The 16,071-nt window shown below is 41.0% G+C and overlaps 3 protein-coding genes across 3 annotated transcripts; all 3 read right to left on the minus strand.

The window, feature by feature from the left end:
• Nucleotides 1–463: 463 nt before the first annotated feature.
• slc52a3-2a (solute carrier family 52 member 3-2a) lies at nucleotides 464–2,676 on the minus strand (the record flags this gene model as incomplete). The annotated part of the gene is made up of 3 exons (XM_083900304.1): nucleotides 464–673; nucleotides 788–911; nucleotides 1,676–2,676. 3 exons carry the CDS (start codon nucleotides 2,674–2,676, stop codon nucleotides 464–466), a joined length of 1,335 nt encoding a protein of 444 aa, XP_083756430.1.
• A 3,770-nt stretch (nucleotides 2,677–6,446) lies between these two features.
• Nucleotides 6,447–11,439, minus strand: LOC310936185 (solute carrier family 52, riboflavin transporter, member 2-like; the record flags this gene model as incomplete). Its single annotated transcript, XM_083900205.1, has 4 exons — nucleotides 6,447–7,796; nucleotides 8,429–8,552; nucleotides 9,293–10,151; nucleotides 11,310–11,439. The coding sequence occupies 4 exons, from the start codon at nucleotides 11,437–11,439 to the stop codon at nucleotides 7,587–7,589; spliced, it is 1,323 nt and encodes a 440-aa protein (XP_083756331.1). The 3' UTR covers nucleotides 6,447–7,586.
• Nucleotides 11,440–12,217: 778 nt separating this feature from the next.
• Nucleotides 12,218–16,008, minus strand: LOC310936255 (uncharacterized protein). Its single transcript, XM_083900283.1, has 3 exons — nucleotides 15,937–16,008; nucleotides 15,223–15,289; nucleotides 12,218–15,058 (listed from the first exon to the last, which is right to left on the minus strand). The coding sequence occupies exons 1-3, from the start codon at nucleotides 15,937–15,939 to the stop codon at nucleotides 12,477–12,479; spliced, it is 2,652 nt and encodes an 883-aa protein (XP_083756409.1). The 5' UTR covers nucleotides 15,940–16,008; the 3' UTR covers nucleotides 12,218–12,476.
• Between the last annotated feature and the right edge of the window lie 63 nt (nucleotides 16,009–16,071).

Genomic DNA, 16,071 nt, shown 5'->3' on the forward strand with positions numbered 1-16,071 from the left:
GTGCACCAAAGTCCATTGAGAAAATCAGTGATTTTACAGCCTGGCACACAGGAGTTATTGATGGACTTCTGCCTCTATCAGCAAGTTCAAGTGTGTTATTGTGTGACTTTGGAGTTAGAAAAACCTTTGTTTGGATAAACTTAAGTGATACAGACGTGCCAACAGGGGCATCAACAGACCAGCAGCTCCTGTTTCCATTCAAGTTAAAAATGTTAGTTTTCTCTATGGAGTTTGGTGAGTGAGAGGTTTACAAACTGCAGGAGAAAAGGCTGTCAAACAGTGAGAGGAAATAAACATACTTAAATAATATGGTTTTAACTTTCCTCACATGTTTTCTTCTGATTTATGAGGACAGTAACTTTCTATACATCTTGAAAAAAGTGAATTCAGGAAGAAGAAAAACAATAAATAGGTTTGAAACTTCTTTTTTTCCCCCTGAAGAAAGTCCTCATGTCTCTATGACTCAAGCACATTTTGTGTTGCACGCGTCTCCTGATGAGAAGTAGCTGTACACGCTGACCAGTGGGAACATGGTCACGGCTCCCAGCAGGGAACCAAGCTGCACCACCGCCCCGCACCACACGAGGGCGCTGTGGCCCTCGTCGCGCAGGATCACGCCGATCATCACCTTCACATAGGACAGAGTGAGAATGAAGAGGATCCAGACCAACACCTGTGAGAGAGTGAGAGAGAGAGGTGAGAACCCGGAGTCTGCTCTTTTTGAGGTTTTCAGTGAGAAGATCATGCAGGATATTTGACTGAATGAGGTTCAGAGAGTGAAACTCACAATGACGACACCACCTGAGGCACCGTTGACCAGCAGTGGACATGGACTGAGCACGGCCATGCCCATGATATAAGCTCCAGCTACACTGCCGATCACGGTGAGAGCTCCCATCAGCAGCAGAGACCTGCGACAGAAAATCACACAACTCTGACTGTGGTTTGTAACTGGAATCTGCTGCTGTTTGCATATTTAAAAAAAGCTAAAACATTATGAAAACCAACATAGCATTCTTTAACTGGCAGTTTTTGTTGTTAAAGGCGCCATATGTAAGAATGTGGCCAAAACCGGTTACTACATTCAAATTCAAAATACTTTTAGGTTTCGTTTTCTGGCGTAACTGGCAACCCGTGGTTGCTCTGCAGCTGAGACTCTACTGACTGCATTGATTGGTAGACGGCGGTAGGTGGCGCCACATGCCGAAACATGATTTCAAAACATAAACATGATTTGCAGTCTGCAAAATATTTTTTTTAATGCGAATATTTTGTCTGTACTGTTGTTGTTGGTGAGTTCAGTTTGTTATATGAACATTATTCCTGAGTCTCTGTGACATATTAGGAGGATTTTATGGCCAGTTGCTTTAGATTTATTACATAATGCACCTTTAAGTGCGTACTTTAAGCTCAAAGCTACCTTTAGCATGCTAGCTTCAGCAGCTAGCATGGATGCTGTTTATCATGAGTTACTGTCCAATTTTTTTGACATGTTTAGCATCATAAATCAGTTCAATCTTATTTGTATGACATCAAATAACAACTGTTTTGCTGAATGTATCGCAAACAATACAGAGGTTAATAATTGACTTTGGTGCAGAAGAGTGAGAGGTTTACAGACTTTTGAGATGGTCTAACAGCGAGATAAAGCAGAAATTGAAGATAAAATAATGACCTGATAGGGAGGAACAGGGCGATGAAGCAGGCCAGAGGGTTGGACACGGCAGCCATGGTGGCCGATAGGTGGTAGATGTTGTTTCCATACGGCATGCAGGAGTACGACTGCACCGAGGGAAGCACCACGTTACTCAGAGCGTTGATCCAGGCCAGAATCCCAAAGATGTACGACACCTGCATCCAGCTGTAAGCACCGGTGCCAAAGCTGCTTTTGCGCTTCTGGTTTGCAGGTCTGTAGGGGTCCATCATGGCCTTATGCTCGGCCCTATTTCTGTTTTTCTGAGATGACTCTTTCACCCCGTTGGTGTACTGATTGTTGGAATATTCCCTGCGCACAGCCGGGTGGTAGTTTAGCAGCAGGAAAGCCAGCAGACACACCAGCATCATGGCACTCAGGATGAAGAAGAAGACCTCAGCTGAGAAGTTTGCGGGCTGATACTGGGCGTGGAGGTGAAAGATCTCCGAGCTGTTGGAGGAGTTCAGGGATTGTGTGTTGTTCACACAGTGGACCACTCCAACGCCCTGGATCAGAGCCACTACAGCAGGCAGCAGGCCGCTCACACCCTCCCCAATGTAGTAGGTGGTGAGATACTGAGGCTTGAGCTTCATCATGAAGGGCAGGAACGTGACGGACGAAGTGCAGTCGACGGCGGCGAGGAAAAAGGTCAAGACGAGGAGGGCTACGCTGCGAGGAACTCCTGCCACTACGACGGTCTCCTTCCAGAAGAAACCCAGCAGGAAGCTCGCCACGGTCCCCAGGCCGATGATCACGTATATGACGGCCGTCTCGTTCAGGACGCCGGGCCGGAAGCGATGCATCAACGTGACGAAGAGAGGCCCGACGTTGGCCATTTGGATGAGGACGGAGAGGTACGAGGGCAGGTACCAGCCCTCTGGGATGTGATTGACGATGAGGGGCAGCTCCACCCACAGGCCGTTGACGGAAACCCAGGAGCCCATTCCGAACAGACACGCTAACAGGTGCGTGAGCAGCGACATGTTTGGAAACCGATTTCTATAGAGAAAGACAAAAAGGCGCAGATTAGGGCTTAATTTGACAATATCTTTAGAATATGTTTGTAGCTTTATCTCGCTGTTAGACCATCTCAAAAGTTTGTACACCTCTCACTCTTCTGCACCAAAGTCCATTATTAACCTCTGTATTGTTTGCGATACATTCAGTAAAACAGTTGTTATTTGATGTCATACAAATAAGATTAAATTGATTTATGATGCTAAACATGTCAAAAAATTGGACGGTAACTCATGATAAACAGCATCCATGCTAGCTGCTGAAGCTAGCATGCTAAAGGTAGCTTTTAGCTTAAAGTACGTACTTAAAGGTGCATTATGTAATAAATCTAAATCAACTGGCCATAACATCCTCCTAATATGTCACAGAGACTCAGGAATAATGTTCATATAACAAACTGAACTCACCAACAACAACAGTACAGACAAAATATTTGCATTAAAAAAAATATTTTGCAGACTGCAAATCATGTTTATGTTTTGAAATCATGTTTTGGCATGTGGCGCCACCTACCCCCGTCTACCAATCATTGCAGTCGGTAGAGTCTCAGCTGCCGAGCAACCACGGGTTGCCAGTTACGTCAGAAAACGAAACCTAAAAGACCTCGGTGTTTTGAATTTGAGTGTAGTAACCGTTTTTGGCCACATTCTTACATATGGCGCCTTTAAGTGTCAAATGAAACAAAATCTACATAATCATGAGGTATGTGAGATGTGTAGCCTGTAGCTAATATTTTATTAAAAGTAGAAATTGAATAAATTATCATGAATACACAAACATAATTGCTAGACTGTGTGAAAATCAACTGAATTGGCAGAAATGTGAAGTTTCTCTATAGTTAAGCATAAGGTGTCATTTTCACGACTAAAGTACTATTAATTAATTTTGATTTGAGAATCGACTTTTGAGAATTTGAGGAATTTAAACAAATTGCTACAACTGTAAGATGATTTTTGGATTAAGCTCTGTGCCGTGGTTTTCAAGTCACAGTAACAAATGTGATTGTGTTTGTTCGGCTCTTTATTGCTGCGTCATCAGCGCAGAAGAACGACAAAATGCTTCAGTATTGTAACAAAGACAAAGTCAAAGTGCAATCCCATCATTAATATGTCACCACGAGGAAACATCACTGCAATCTGTGACTTTTCCCTATAAACATCAGTTAATGTTTATAGTTTTCTTAAGTTAAGTAAAACCTTCAGTCAGACATGTGAAATGTTAAACTCTGAAAACTGTTTAATTTGAAAGGCAGCGTCAGGGTTAAACCTAAAACATGAAGCATTAGAGCGGAGGAAACGTGACCACCTGCTGTTGTGGTAATCTGTTGCATAACCTGAGAAAACATCTGACTTGTACATTGTTTATCGTAAAAAGAGAAATGTTGACAAAAACAAACAAAAAAACTTGGTTTATCAGTTATTTTTGAAACCAAAATCCTAATCCATTTCTTTTAAAGGCTGCTCACCAAGTGTGGATATTACAACGTTACAGAATCATTAAAATAATCCCGTTTTAATCATCAAAAACATTTTTTTTTTCATGATCAATTTCACACAATTGAGTCAAAACAATGATATCTCTGCAGATACTCACATGCTTGTGTGTTGGAGAGAAGCCGTCGTCCTGTGCAGCAAACTGTGAGTGCAGCCAGGGATTAAACCCGTGTTGGAGTGAGTGGGTGTGTGTGGGACCACGTAGCCAACCGAGACAAATGTTTAGTTAGCTGATCGCTGTCTCAGCTGGGACGTCAGATCATCCTCGAACAGTCACATGCGTCACATGCTGCGATTTTTGTTTCTTTCCCCCTGAAGTAGTTTGTCAATGAGAGAGAGCGACGTTCAGGAATCTACAGAATTTATTAATTCTGCCTAAGGAGATCATGGGAGCAGAGGTGAAAATCTGTTTACAACCTTCAGTTGCATAACAACATCAATCAGCTGTGGGTTTTCATTGAAAAACGTGCTGAAAATCTGCATAAACTGCATTATTTATTATAAAAGAAAAAAAAACTATCCTTGTGATTATCTGAGTTATTTGTATTTTAGGAGTCTGGGCCTAATTCTGACATTTTGCACATATAAACAGGGGACATCATGTTTTTTTAAATGAAAAACATTCAAACAATTCTAAAAGTTTTTTGGTTTTTTTTTTACAATTAAAGGTGCATTATGTAATAAATCTAAAGCAACTGGCCATGTTCATCACCAACAACAACAACAACAGTACGGCCAAAATATTTGCATTAAAAAAAATTGTTTTGAAATCATGTTTTGGCATGTGGCGCCACCTACCGTCGTCTACCAATCATTGCCCTCAGTAGAGTCTCAGCTGCGGGTTGCCAGTTACGCCAGAAAACGAAACCTAAAAGACTTCTGTATTTTGAATTTGAATGTAGTAACCGTTTTTGGCCACATTCTTACATATGGCACCTTTAAGATTAGAAATAAAATAAATAAAAACTGATTTATTGTTGCATAGTTGTTTACCTTCCCCCACACAAGCCAAGTTGTGACTTGGGATATGTGCCTAAATTAACAAAAGCTAATATGTAATGTAATAATTAAAAGAATTATACTGGTGAACGCACACTTAATTCCAAAGCCACTGAGAGCTTCCAGGTTCCAGTGGACACATGATGACCTAACCCTGCTAGATATTTTCAGTATATATCTCCATACCTCTTTGTATCAAAGCCGGCAAAGATATCAAAGTGCCTTTTGTCTAAATAACAAAATAACAACAAAGGGCCACAAAGCCATGCATATTTAATCAAAGGCTTAAGGCCAACTGTTGACATTAGCTACATTAGCTGTTCACAAATATCACATCCAAATATTCACAAAACCTAACCCCACATTGGCTCCTACAAGAATAGTTGAACATTTGTTGAAATACTTTCATTGTCAGTTGTTAACAAGAAGTGCCTTAAGCTACAATGGCAGCCAACTACCATAGTAGCTTAGGGTAAAGATTGAGAGCAAAGCAAAAGTCTGGCAAAAGTAAATGAATAAACTAAGAGTATTTATTAAAATTTAAGTTTTTGTATTTGATTAAACAAGAGAGAAAAGCATGTTGGTGAGCTTTAGGGAGTTAACCCTATTTAGCCATTGTTAAATTTTGTCAGCGCTATGCTAACCGTTTCTCCTGTTTCCTCTATTTTTGCTAAGCTAAGAGCGGCTAGCTTAGTTTCGAAATCAGGCTAATCATGAGAGATAGTGTTCTTTTATATAATTTCTTTATGGGAGCAAGACACAAAGCAACAAGTCATTTTTTAAATCAGTTTAAAATGTGGAACTAACATCAGTGTTTAGTGTTAGTTTATTTGTGATAAGCGTCCGGTTTTTTAAATACAATAGAATGCTAACGTGTATTTTCCATATCACGCGCCACAGCGACAGATCAGCAATTATATTCTAGAATTATTAATGAGATTAAGTGTGTGTGTGTTTCATTGACAGAATAAAGACGTGTTCACCACCAACTGTTTAATGTCAAAAATGTAAAGAAATGCAACAGCACTGTATCACATGCCTTCATGTGGGGATCGTCAACTAACGTTAATGACATGAGAACATTTTAACAAAGAGAACTTGGCTTTGAGGTCATAAAACAAAAATTGTGAGAATGTTTCTCCACAACAGCATGAGACGGAGACAATGACGAACTGTATACAGCTAAAATAACAATATATTTACTCATCATCCAATAAAAAATAAACTTCAATGGGTGTCAATGATTATGATTTGGTACAAATATGACTTTAAACAAAAGAAACACATCAGAAATGAACTGCTAAAACATTGAGGTAAATTGTAAACTTCTCAAGGTACATGTACAAACAAGGTAATATTGTAAATTTAAGTTAGTAAGACTGCAACTAACAAGTATTGTCAGTATAGATTATTCTGGCAATTATTTATTTGATTATTGTAGTGGTAGTTTGGTCTATAAAATGTCGGAAAATGTTGAAAATCAGTGTTTCCTGAATCAGTTTAATGTTTTCTTTGTTATATGGAGAAAGGACACCAGGAAATATTCACCTTTAAGAATGCAAACACTCCGATTGAACACATTACTAGTTAATAGTTGACAATAATTTAGTAACTGATTTATTCTTTTAAAAAAAACATATCGATTTATTGTTGCAGCCCTAAAAGATGGAGATGACAAAATCCCTTGTTTCTCCAGTCTTTTCACTAATTACTTTGCTGTTAATCAAGGCCACGTATTTAAGTTCAAACACAATCAGTGAATGATCGTTTTTAAAATGACCACAAAATTACATTAAATAAATGACATGTTCTTCATGTGCTCAACATGTAACTTCATCTGCCGAGTGTAGATTTACTGCAATAGCACTGACTGAACTGCATTTTGTCTCTGATTCTGATTAAACTAATGCTCCTGTGTTTTATTTCTTATACGGAGTCAAGAGGGAAGACATTTTAAAACATAGACGTAAATAACACAAGTGAAAAAGAAACACAGTTTAACCTGCAGGGACTGTCGTTTGGATCTTTAGCCTCAGGAGCTGTAGCTGTGGATGAATAAGTTAGTGACTGTTTCCCTGAGTAGATAACCTTTCCACATGATCTCTTGTAATGGGGGAAAAAACATCAGCAGACGTTTTAGTGTAAACAGTGTAAACAACTTTGACTACAATGATTCATTATAAAATATCATACAAAGCACTTGTGGTTTCACCGCATCATACGTGTTTTTCATCCAGTGTACAAACACTGTGCTTCTTTTATAAAGGAATGTTTTTTTCTCTCTTTTTCTCTCAGGCTCTGAGGCGTCTCAGCCTCGAGAATCAACGAAGGGTTTGTGAGGCATTTGTATTAAGAGAGTGAAATAGTCAAATATTGTCGTCCTGCTAACTGCAGTTATCGACACACTCCTGAGCACTGGAGAACACTTGGTAAACGTTTATCAGCGGGAACATGGTGACCGCTCCGACAAGAGAGCCGGCCTGTATGGCGATGCCGCACCACAAGAGGGCGGCGTGACCTTCCTCGTGAAGCAGAGTCCCAATCACCACCTTCAGATAGGAGAAGAAACCTGTGAACAGAATCCAGGAGATGACCTGTAGAGGGCGCAAACAGGAAGCTGAAGTTAGACCAGTTTCATTGTGTTAAAGATCAGAATCAATCACGAGTTGGATCAATTGGTTAAAAACCAAATCATTGTCAAATGCAGAAGGGGGCAGCAAAGAATATAACAGATGCCAGCTAAACCCCCAAAAAAATAAACGTTGTCATATAAATGTCTCTGTAGATGGATGAACTGATTGGGCTGAATAATTAGGTCAATATTTGCCTTTTTTAATAATTGGCATCAATTGGTTATCAGTTATTAATCTGCAAATGATTACAAATGACCCATTTCTGTTGTCAGAAACCTGATCAATTTTGCAAATTGATTAAAACGCCCTGGTTTTTAATTCAAAGATTTGTTTATGTTTTTGCAGACATACAATGTAGATTATAGAGACAGACCATGAGTGTTGTTTAATAACTGTCACTAAAGTGAAACAGTTTTTTGTATTATTTGTTAAAAACAAAATGGATTAAATATATGGGCCAAAAAATCTATGATTATATGGCCCCAAGGTCTCTGTAGCCCCCAAACAACTCTAGCAGAATGTATAGCTTTTTGAATGAAATCAGGAAAGCATGGTTGCAGCGTTAAGGCCTAGAAATGAGTATCAACGCTCACCACTAGAGCGATACCAGCGGGGTTTCCCAGGAGAGGAGGACAGGGGCTGAGACCTGCTAACGCCATGAGGTACGCAGCAAATACTCCTCCTGCTAATGACACGATCCCCAGAGCTGACGATGTTCTGAAAACAAAGAAAATCAAACATACAAATGACCTCAAATATCAAAGGTGGTGAATACGGTGAAAATGCAGCGGTGGGCAGAGGTAAGAACCATTTATCCCATCACAAGTCTTTTTTTTTTTTTACTTTTCTTTGGCACTGCTTTGTGTTTTCAATCAAATTCTAACTTGTTTGCAGTCATCTCCCTTACTAGCGTGCTGTTGCTGTTTCCTTGGTCTGTCTTGACATAAAACAAATCACTTTCTGTGTGCAGTGTGGGAATGTTATCAGGCAACAAGATCTAAAAATTGCTATATCGGGGAAAAACCGAGTCATGTGGAGCTTATGGACTGACAATGACATACAATGCTCAGTATCTGTACTGATAGTACAGATGACTGGATTGGTTATTGCAAAGATAAAAATGTATAATGTGATACAATCCAAGAATCCTGTACATCACATATAGGATACTGTAGAAATGTAAATAAATGTCATGATGGGAACTTGTTTATGGGAGCAGAATATTTGTGACACAGGTGTAGAATTATGTCTTTTAAGTGCTCGAGATGCCTGAAGGCAGCGCCGTAGTTTTGAAAAAATGACTGTATTGGACTGATATTGGTATCGGTAGATACTCGTGGTGATATAAATAGGGAAACTGAGATATCCCTAATCAACACTGTGTGGTGAATTTACTGTGTTTGACAATGTCACAGACGTTGTTTATGGTTAAGAGTTTGTTGCTTGTATTATCTCACCTGAGGACAAAGAACATGGCCAGAAAACAGGCCAGGGGGTTGGCGAGGTTGCCAAAGACCACAGAGAGGTGAAAGGTCATGGTGCCATAGGGCAGACAGGTGAAACTCTGCACAGACGGTAGGACCCCGTTGGTGAGGGCGTTGGAGATGGCGAGCAGTGCCAGCAGGTAGATGTTGCGCGGTGTCCAGAAGGTCTGAGCAGGCGGTTGTTCTTCTCTCTGCACCTGCTGCTCTTCCTGAGACACTGGTGTCTCTCCGTTGTGTAAAGGGTGATTCTCTCGTCCGTTCTTCAGCTCCTCTGAAGAACTGTCAGACTCCTGTGGCAGTCGATGGGACTCGCTCTGTCTTTTTGTCAGAGCAAAAAAACTCAGAGCCGAGATCAACAGCATGACGAACAAAAACCAGAAGAAGTTCTGGGCTGGAAAACTCTCTTTTAAATAATCAGGCGTCACCGTGCCATTCACGGTTTTACACTCCAGCTTGCCAACGCCTTGCCCTAAGGCCACGACACAAGGAAACAAGGCACTGAGGCCCTGACCAATGAAGAAAGTACGGATGAACTGAGGGGGGTAACGGAACATGAAAGGCAGGAATGTGACGGTGGACGTGCAGCAGACAAAAGACAGCACAAAGGTGAAGACCAGGAACGGTAGCGACCTCTCCACTCCCGCGATCATGACGGTGTGTGACCAGAAGACGGCCAGGAGGGCTGACGCCACCACTGCCAGCACCTGGATGCAGTGGATGACCAGACGTTCGTTTAAACGTCCCGGGGCACAGTGGTGCGTGATGGTCACTGCTATAGGACCCAGGTTTCCAAAGGCTATCAGCACTGAGAGGTAAGCAGGCAGGTTCCAACCTGGAAATAAGAAGAGACAAATGTCAGTTAGAGTAACATTAAAGTCCCCTTTAAGTGGACATCGAGATCTGATGAACGGGTTGTGATTCGGCACACGATTGCTAGCTTTCAGCAGTGCTGTCGCTAAATACACCAGACTCCTGTGTTATATTGAGATTTTAGTCATTTCCTTGCTAAATGTTAGAGATTAACACGTTTTTATGGTTTTCGAAGTATTTTTAACTGATCTACAGTCTGCCGTTCAGTTTGATTCTTGTGTCGGACGTCGTGACTCTTCCAGTGACGACACTCTGACCAATCAGTGGCCAGCAGTCCGTTGACATTTTAGTATCACTAATGAAAAAATTCATGCTGGAATTAGATAGTGGAAAAGCGCCATTAGTGAAGGTGCAGAAGTCTAGTAATCCCTCAGATAACTTGATTTACAATGTGCGTCAATGTTATTATAAACGTATTATTGACTCATGATGTCAAAACAATCCTGCCGACTGTACCTTTAATATTATATGATTACTTCTGCCTGGGCTTTTGTGTTTTTATCCACATTCATCTGTCCATGAACTGTATAACTCAAAAAGTCAAGGACAGATTTGGATAAACTTCACTGGGAATGAACGTCATGTCTAAGACATAAATACTAGATGTTGGTTGAACTAAACTGGCCATGATGGAAGTTATTATATTGATGGTACAACAAATATGTACACGTCTCAACAGCAACACAATCAGCAGCATGATAACATGATAAGCTTCATAAACGGACGATTTATTACTTGAATTTAGAGATTGCAGCAGTTTAAGCTAGGTGTACCTAATAAAGTGGCACATGAGTTTATACGCAAAATACCATTTAATTCGCCCTGCGTCTGCTTTTTGAATGTTTGGATAATTAGTTATATCGTTACGTAAGAATCTGAATACTAATCGCGTTTATTTGTATACTATGACTGACATTTATCTGAGGTAACCAAAACACTTGTCTTGTTAATGATTAGCTTGCTGATATCAAGCTAACTTGACTTGGAGCAAGTTGGAACAAGTGATTAAACCCTGACAAAAAACACGTTATAACCGCAGAATATCGTAATAAAGGCCTGCGTATAACCGACCAGCGACCACATAATGTACCATATGTTATGTGGAAGTTGTACAACTGACCTTCAGGCAGCACATTCACAACCACCGGGAGCTCGACCCACAGACTGTTGACGGAGACCCAGGAGCCCATGGCGAACAGAGCCATGAGTCCATGGGTCACCGCGGCGCTGCTCCACCAGCTGCCGGACATGGTACCGCAGACACCGGGCAGGACGACAAAGAAGACACGGGGGAATCGCGACGACGACACGAACCACACACGCTGGTGTTAGGCAACGTAAAGAACGATAGACACTCACGCAAAGTTCCCGCCCCTTCAGTTGCCTTCGCGTAACCCATGGAAAATACAATCTCTCGGCGACCTTTTTTCACCCACAGTTGCTGCTCTTTCGGATGTACTAAACAAAAACAAATTTAACCGTTAAAGGAAAGAAGCTAATCCATTAAGAGGATAGTACAGCTCCAACTAACGACGCTTCTAGTTGTACACGTTTGCATTTGCGGTTTATAAACAATGTCCGATAGTCTTAAATGCACCATCGCGTTTTCACAGATTACGATGGGAAGATTTGGATATTTTGGTTCGCCTCCATTTTTTCATTAAAGGCTAATTTGTATGCATTTGTTACTATTGTTTTACCATTTCAATCAAACTTTTAAACGGTCCTGCACTTAACCTAACCAATCCAACCTTCCTTCTTTCACATAATGGCACGGTCCTAGTCTGTCCTTGCAAGTGCAAAGTCCTTATGTATGCTTTTGTAAGCGTAAAGTCATTGACATTGCTGATGGATGTTCCTTTCAAACCTGACAATAAAACAGTCATAATGTGATTGAGAATGAAAACAAACTAAATTATGTGTTGCTAGTTATTAAGTGAACCTACAGTCACATTTTGGACACATTAGCTTTACGACTTAAATGTAAAGTGAATAAGACCAAAACACGAACAACTGTTCATTATTGTGTTTATTTTTGACAACATTAAGTCAGCATTAGTAATTTAAAAAAAAAAAGTCAACATGATTATTGTAGGTAAAATAAAAATGTAAAAAATCATTTAAGTAAAAAAAAAAAAGAGCTACAATCAATCGAAGAATGAAAACCATACTGTAAACTGATATTTTAAACGTGATGGATCAGACACTGGTTCATCTGGCAAATTATCCTTTTTTTTTAATTGAGGCCACTGTGCGTGTTGGAGCTTATTTATAAAAAAAAAGTGAGTTAGTCACATCCGAGCACAACGTCTTCTCTCATGTGCTGCTGCTCCATCTCCTCAGCTGCTGCTGCAGGTTCAGCTGGCACGTGGGGCACAGGACGTTTATATGTCTTTTTAGGAGCCAAAACCAGAGAGTACCCAGGTTTGACAGAAGGAAGTGCACGCACTAGCTTTTGCCTCATGTCTCCCGTGCCTTGGAAAATGCAATTCAAGTGTGGGCTTGTGTTGTTGAGAATCATTTTCTGGTACAGTATCTCACAACGGAGTCTCTCTCGTTTCTCTACCTTGGATTTGCGTTCGTAACTCAGCATCAGTTTGTCGAGATCGAGCCGCGTCTTGCATGGCCCTCCGTTGTCGTTCACCGTGGCTACTATGTAATCCTTGTCCATGTTTTCCTTTATCTCCTCTTTCTGTATTATTACTGCCTTTTCTTTTTGAACGTTGCTAACCTGTTTTGGGCCTGAGTGTTGTTTCTGTTTAGCATGCAAATCGGGAGATTCTTCAGCACTCTCCACAGACAGACCAGCCTCCTCCTCCTCACTATCTTCTTCAGAGCTCTCAGATGACGAGTTCTTAAATGAGGAGTGTTTTGGGGAGTTGTCGGGTCTTTCCTTTTTGCAAGGCTTGGCATGCCCAAAGGGGTATTCTGCCATCAGGACAGAAAACGTACAACTTGCTAGTTGTGGGTTCAAATCTGGCGAAGAGAATTGGGAGAATTTTCCTCCTGGCAGGAAATCCTTCAGGTGTTCGTCAGCGACGGCTGCTATCGCCTTTATTGCTCTCTTCAAACAAGCTCTGATCATGTCCCGATTTGTGTGCCACTGACCACAGTATTGAAACACTCCATCAAAGTGTTTCTCTTGCAATGGCAACTGCAGAAAAACATTTGTGGCCTCTTCAGGCTCCAGCAGAGTTGAAGGATCTTTGGACCAATCCAGGAACCTTTGGTAGAGGAAGAGCATGTACTTGGGGAAGAGCGAGTATTCTCCTGCACTTCTCAGAAGGTGCCAGAAAGGACCGAGGACTTTGCAGTAAATGATTGCTAGAACACACACAAGGCACTGAATCACAGCATCATTAGCATCCTCAGCAACGCTCTCAAGAATTATGCTTGGGCATTCGTCATTGTCCAGTGACAGCAAGTCAGAGAAGAAAAGAGCGATCTCTTTGTGATGGTGTGTAAGACCAGCTGCAGCTTCAAAGTAGCTGATAAATCTGTTTGACTCGGTTTCTTCAAGTCTTGATGTGTTTCTCTTTTCCTCGCAGAAGGCTATCCAACATTTTTTGTAATTCTGGGAATCAGCCGTGCGGGAGCTCAGGACATCACAGGCCATATGAATGTAACGTGAAGTGGCACTTTCTTGCAGATTCACAAAGTTCTTGAACTTTGGAAGCTTCTCACGGCCAAGTTTCTCTCCCGTTGAAAGTGTGATCTCTTTTTCAAAGTTAACAATATGTTGCTCAATTGCATCATAGATACCAAGAAGAAAATTGGCGTTGTAGTTTAGGAACACCACAGGCGGGGCCAGTGACATCTCCTCGCGGAGTGCGCCAACCTTGTTTTCAAACTCTGCCATGGCTGGATGCACCTTGCACATTAGTGTATACTGATTTCTGAGGAGATCTACAGACACTTGCTTGCATGCAGCAGTTTTCCCACCATACACACTTGACAGTTTTTGAACAGACAACATTGCAATGTCAAGCAGGGTCAGAGCCGCTCCTTGCAAGTCTTCGGTTTCCTCTTCATCACTGGATCCATTCGTATTCTCATCATTTTCACTACCTGAAGAGACATGCTCTTTCGCGATCATTTTCTTTATGACTCCTTTGTCCTCAGACCCTTCACCTTGCATGATTTCAAAGCTCTCATACTCCTCTTTTATTTTAACCTTTTCAGTATTGTGCATGTCATCTTTTCTTATGCGTTTCTTTAAGTGAATCCTAGGGATTTTTTTCCGCACCAGTTCAAATGGCGTTTGAAGCAGATTCTCCATCGCTGCATTCCTCCTCTTACGTCTTGTTTCATAATTACGGTAATACAGCATTAGCTTTTTTATCTTTGGCTTAATGGCTTTGTATGCCTTTTGAATGTCCCCTTTTTTACAAAACTCTGGGTTGAAGTTTCTTAGCCAAGAGACCATGACGATTGGGGCAAGTTTCTCTCTTGTGATAAAGTTGCTCAACTCAAGAATCAGTCCATTTGTGACTTCTATTAATTGTGCTCGCTCAGAAAAATCCCTCATTTCCAAAAGATGTCCTCGTTCGACTCCGATGCTGTCGCATATCGGACCAACAAAGCTAAAGTTGACTTCCGATTCCAGGAAGGCCTGCCTCGCTGCATTTCCCAGACTCAGGGTTGTTGCGATGCCTCTTTCAATCAGACGTCGAAAATCAGCTGAGTGGTATCTGGGGAAAATGGTTTTGAGCCAGCGCAAGATCGCAATCCACGGAAAATTGTTATCCTCTCTCAGAAGTCCCACTTGAATCAAAAGTCTGTTCTTGCATGGAGCGAAATCAAGCTCTAATCCTTCCCTGGACTGAGGACCAATAAAATCGGCAACAAGCTTCCAATAGTACTCATCTCCTGAAAAACAGTAAAGATAGCAAGTGAGGAGAAAATGTTTTACCAAGAGCTACGGTAACAAGATGTGAATGAATGACATAACAGCCAATAACGTTCAACGTCTACAACACATTAAATATTAAGACAAACATATGGTCATTGAACTTCAAATAGTCTCATCTTACTCAGATTGGCTTCAGTGACAACTGCTTTTTCACTGAGGGAGAAACCTTCGCCCTCCTCCATCATGAGCTGTTTTGAAAGAGGAAACAAAATTAACCTTTCAAACAATATCTATCCACAAGCTTAGAAAATCACAACAAATATAGTGACATAACGCTTGGACTCAAGCTCTCTGTCGGTTCATTAACTGTACATTACGAGGCATGGAATATAAACATTTCCCGTCATGACAATCCTGACAAAACATAATTACGATTCGTAATATATATTTTTTTATTCTTAAAGACGCCTGTATTACATATATTGATACGAATTACGCGATCTCGAGATAACAGGCTGAAAAAATATAGTAGCCACCATAGCCGCCCTCGGCTTACGTAACATATATATCACTACATTCGAATGCATTAAAATAAATTAAATGTACATATATTGACATGTGTTGACCTAAACAAATTAACTCCACATTAACAACCCCGAAAAAGTTCATCAAGTTTACCAGTTGTGACAAAATATGCTATTGTGTACGTGGTACAACCTCAGCATGCTAATATGAGCTGCGTGTGCTAATCGCTAATGCTACTGTTAGCAACAGCTTCACCTGCAGACAACTCAGCGTTATAGGCAAAATAAGCAGATGACCAGTGCGGTTTTGCTGTAGCGCCATGAAGCGTCGGGGCAGTGAACACATGTCGTTTAAAAACATAAGTTCATACCATGTATTTCGTGCTTCCTTCCTTCCCACAGACTAGCAAACCAGCTCCACTGCTAACAGCCAAACAACTTGACGCGTTGGTGTAGTGGTGGAATTCAATGTGCTGCTTCTGTGATTGGACACGTTTACAGAAGGC

This window comes from Microchirus variegatus (genome assembly GCF_963457635.1).
Source record: "Microchirus variegatus genome assembly, chromosome: 13".
Classification (NCBI taxonomy): Eukaryota; Metazoa; Chordata; class Actinopteri; order Pleuronectiformes; family Soleidae; genus Microchirus; species Microchirus variegatus.

Excerpts from the sequence above, each read along its gene's own strand:
- LOC310936255 (XM_083900283.1), bottom strand. Across the intron at positions 15,059-15,222 it reads TGTCACTGAAGCCAATCTGA|GAGATGAGTACTATTGGAAG; the intron begins GTAAGATGAGAC and ends ACTGTTTTTCAG.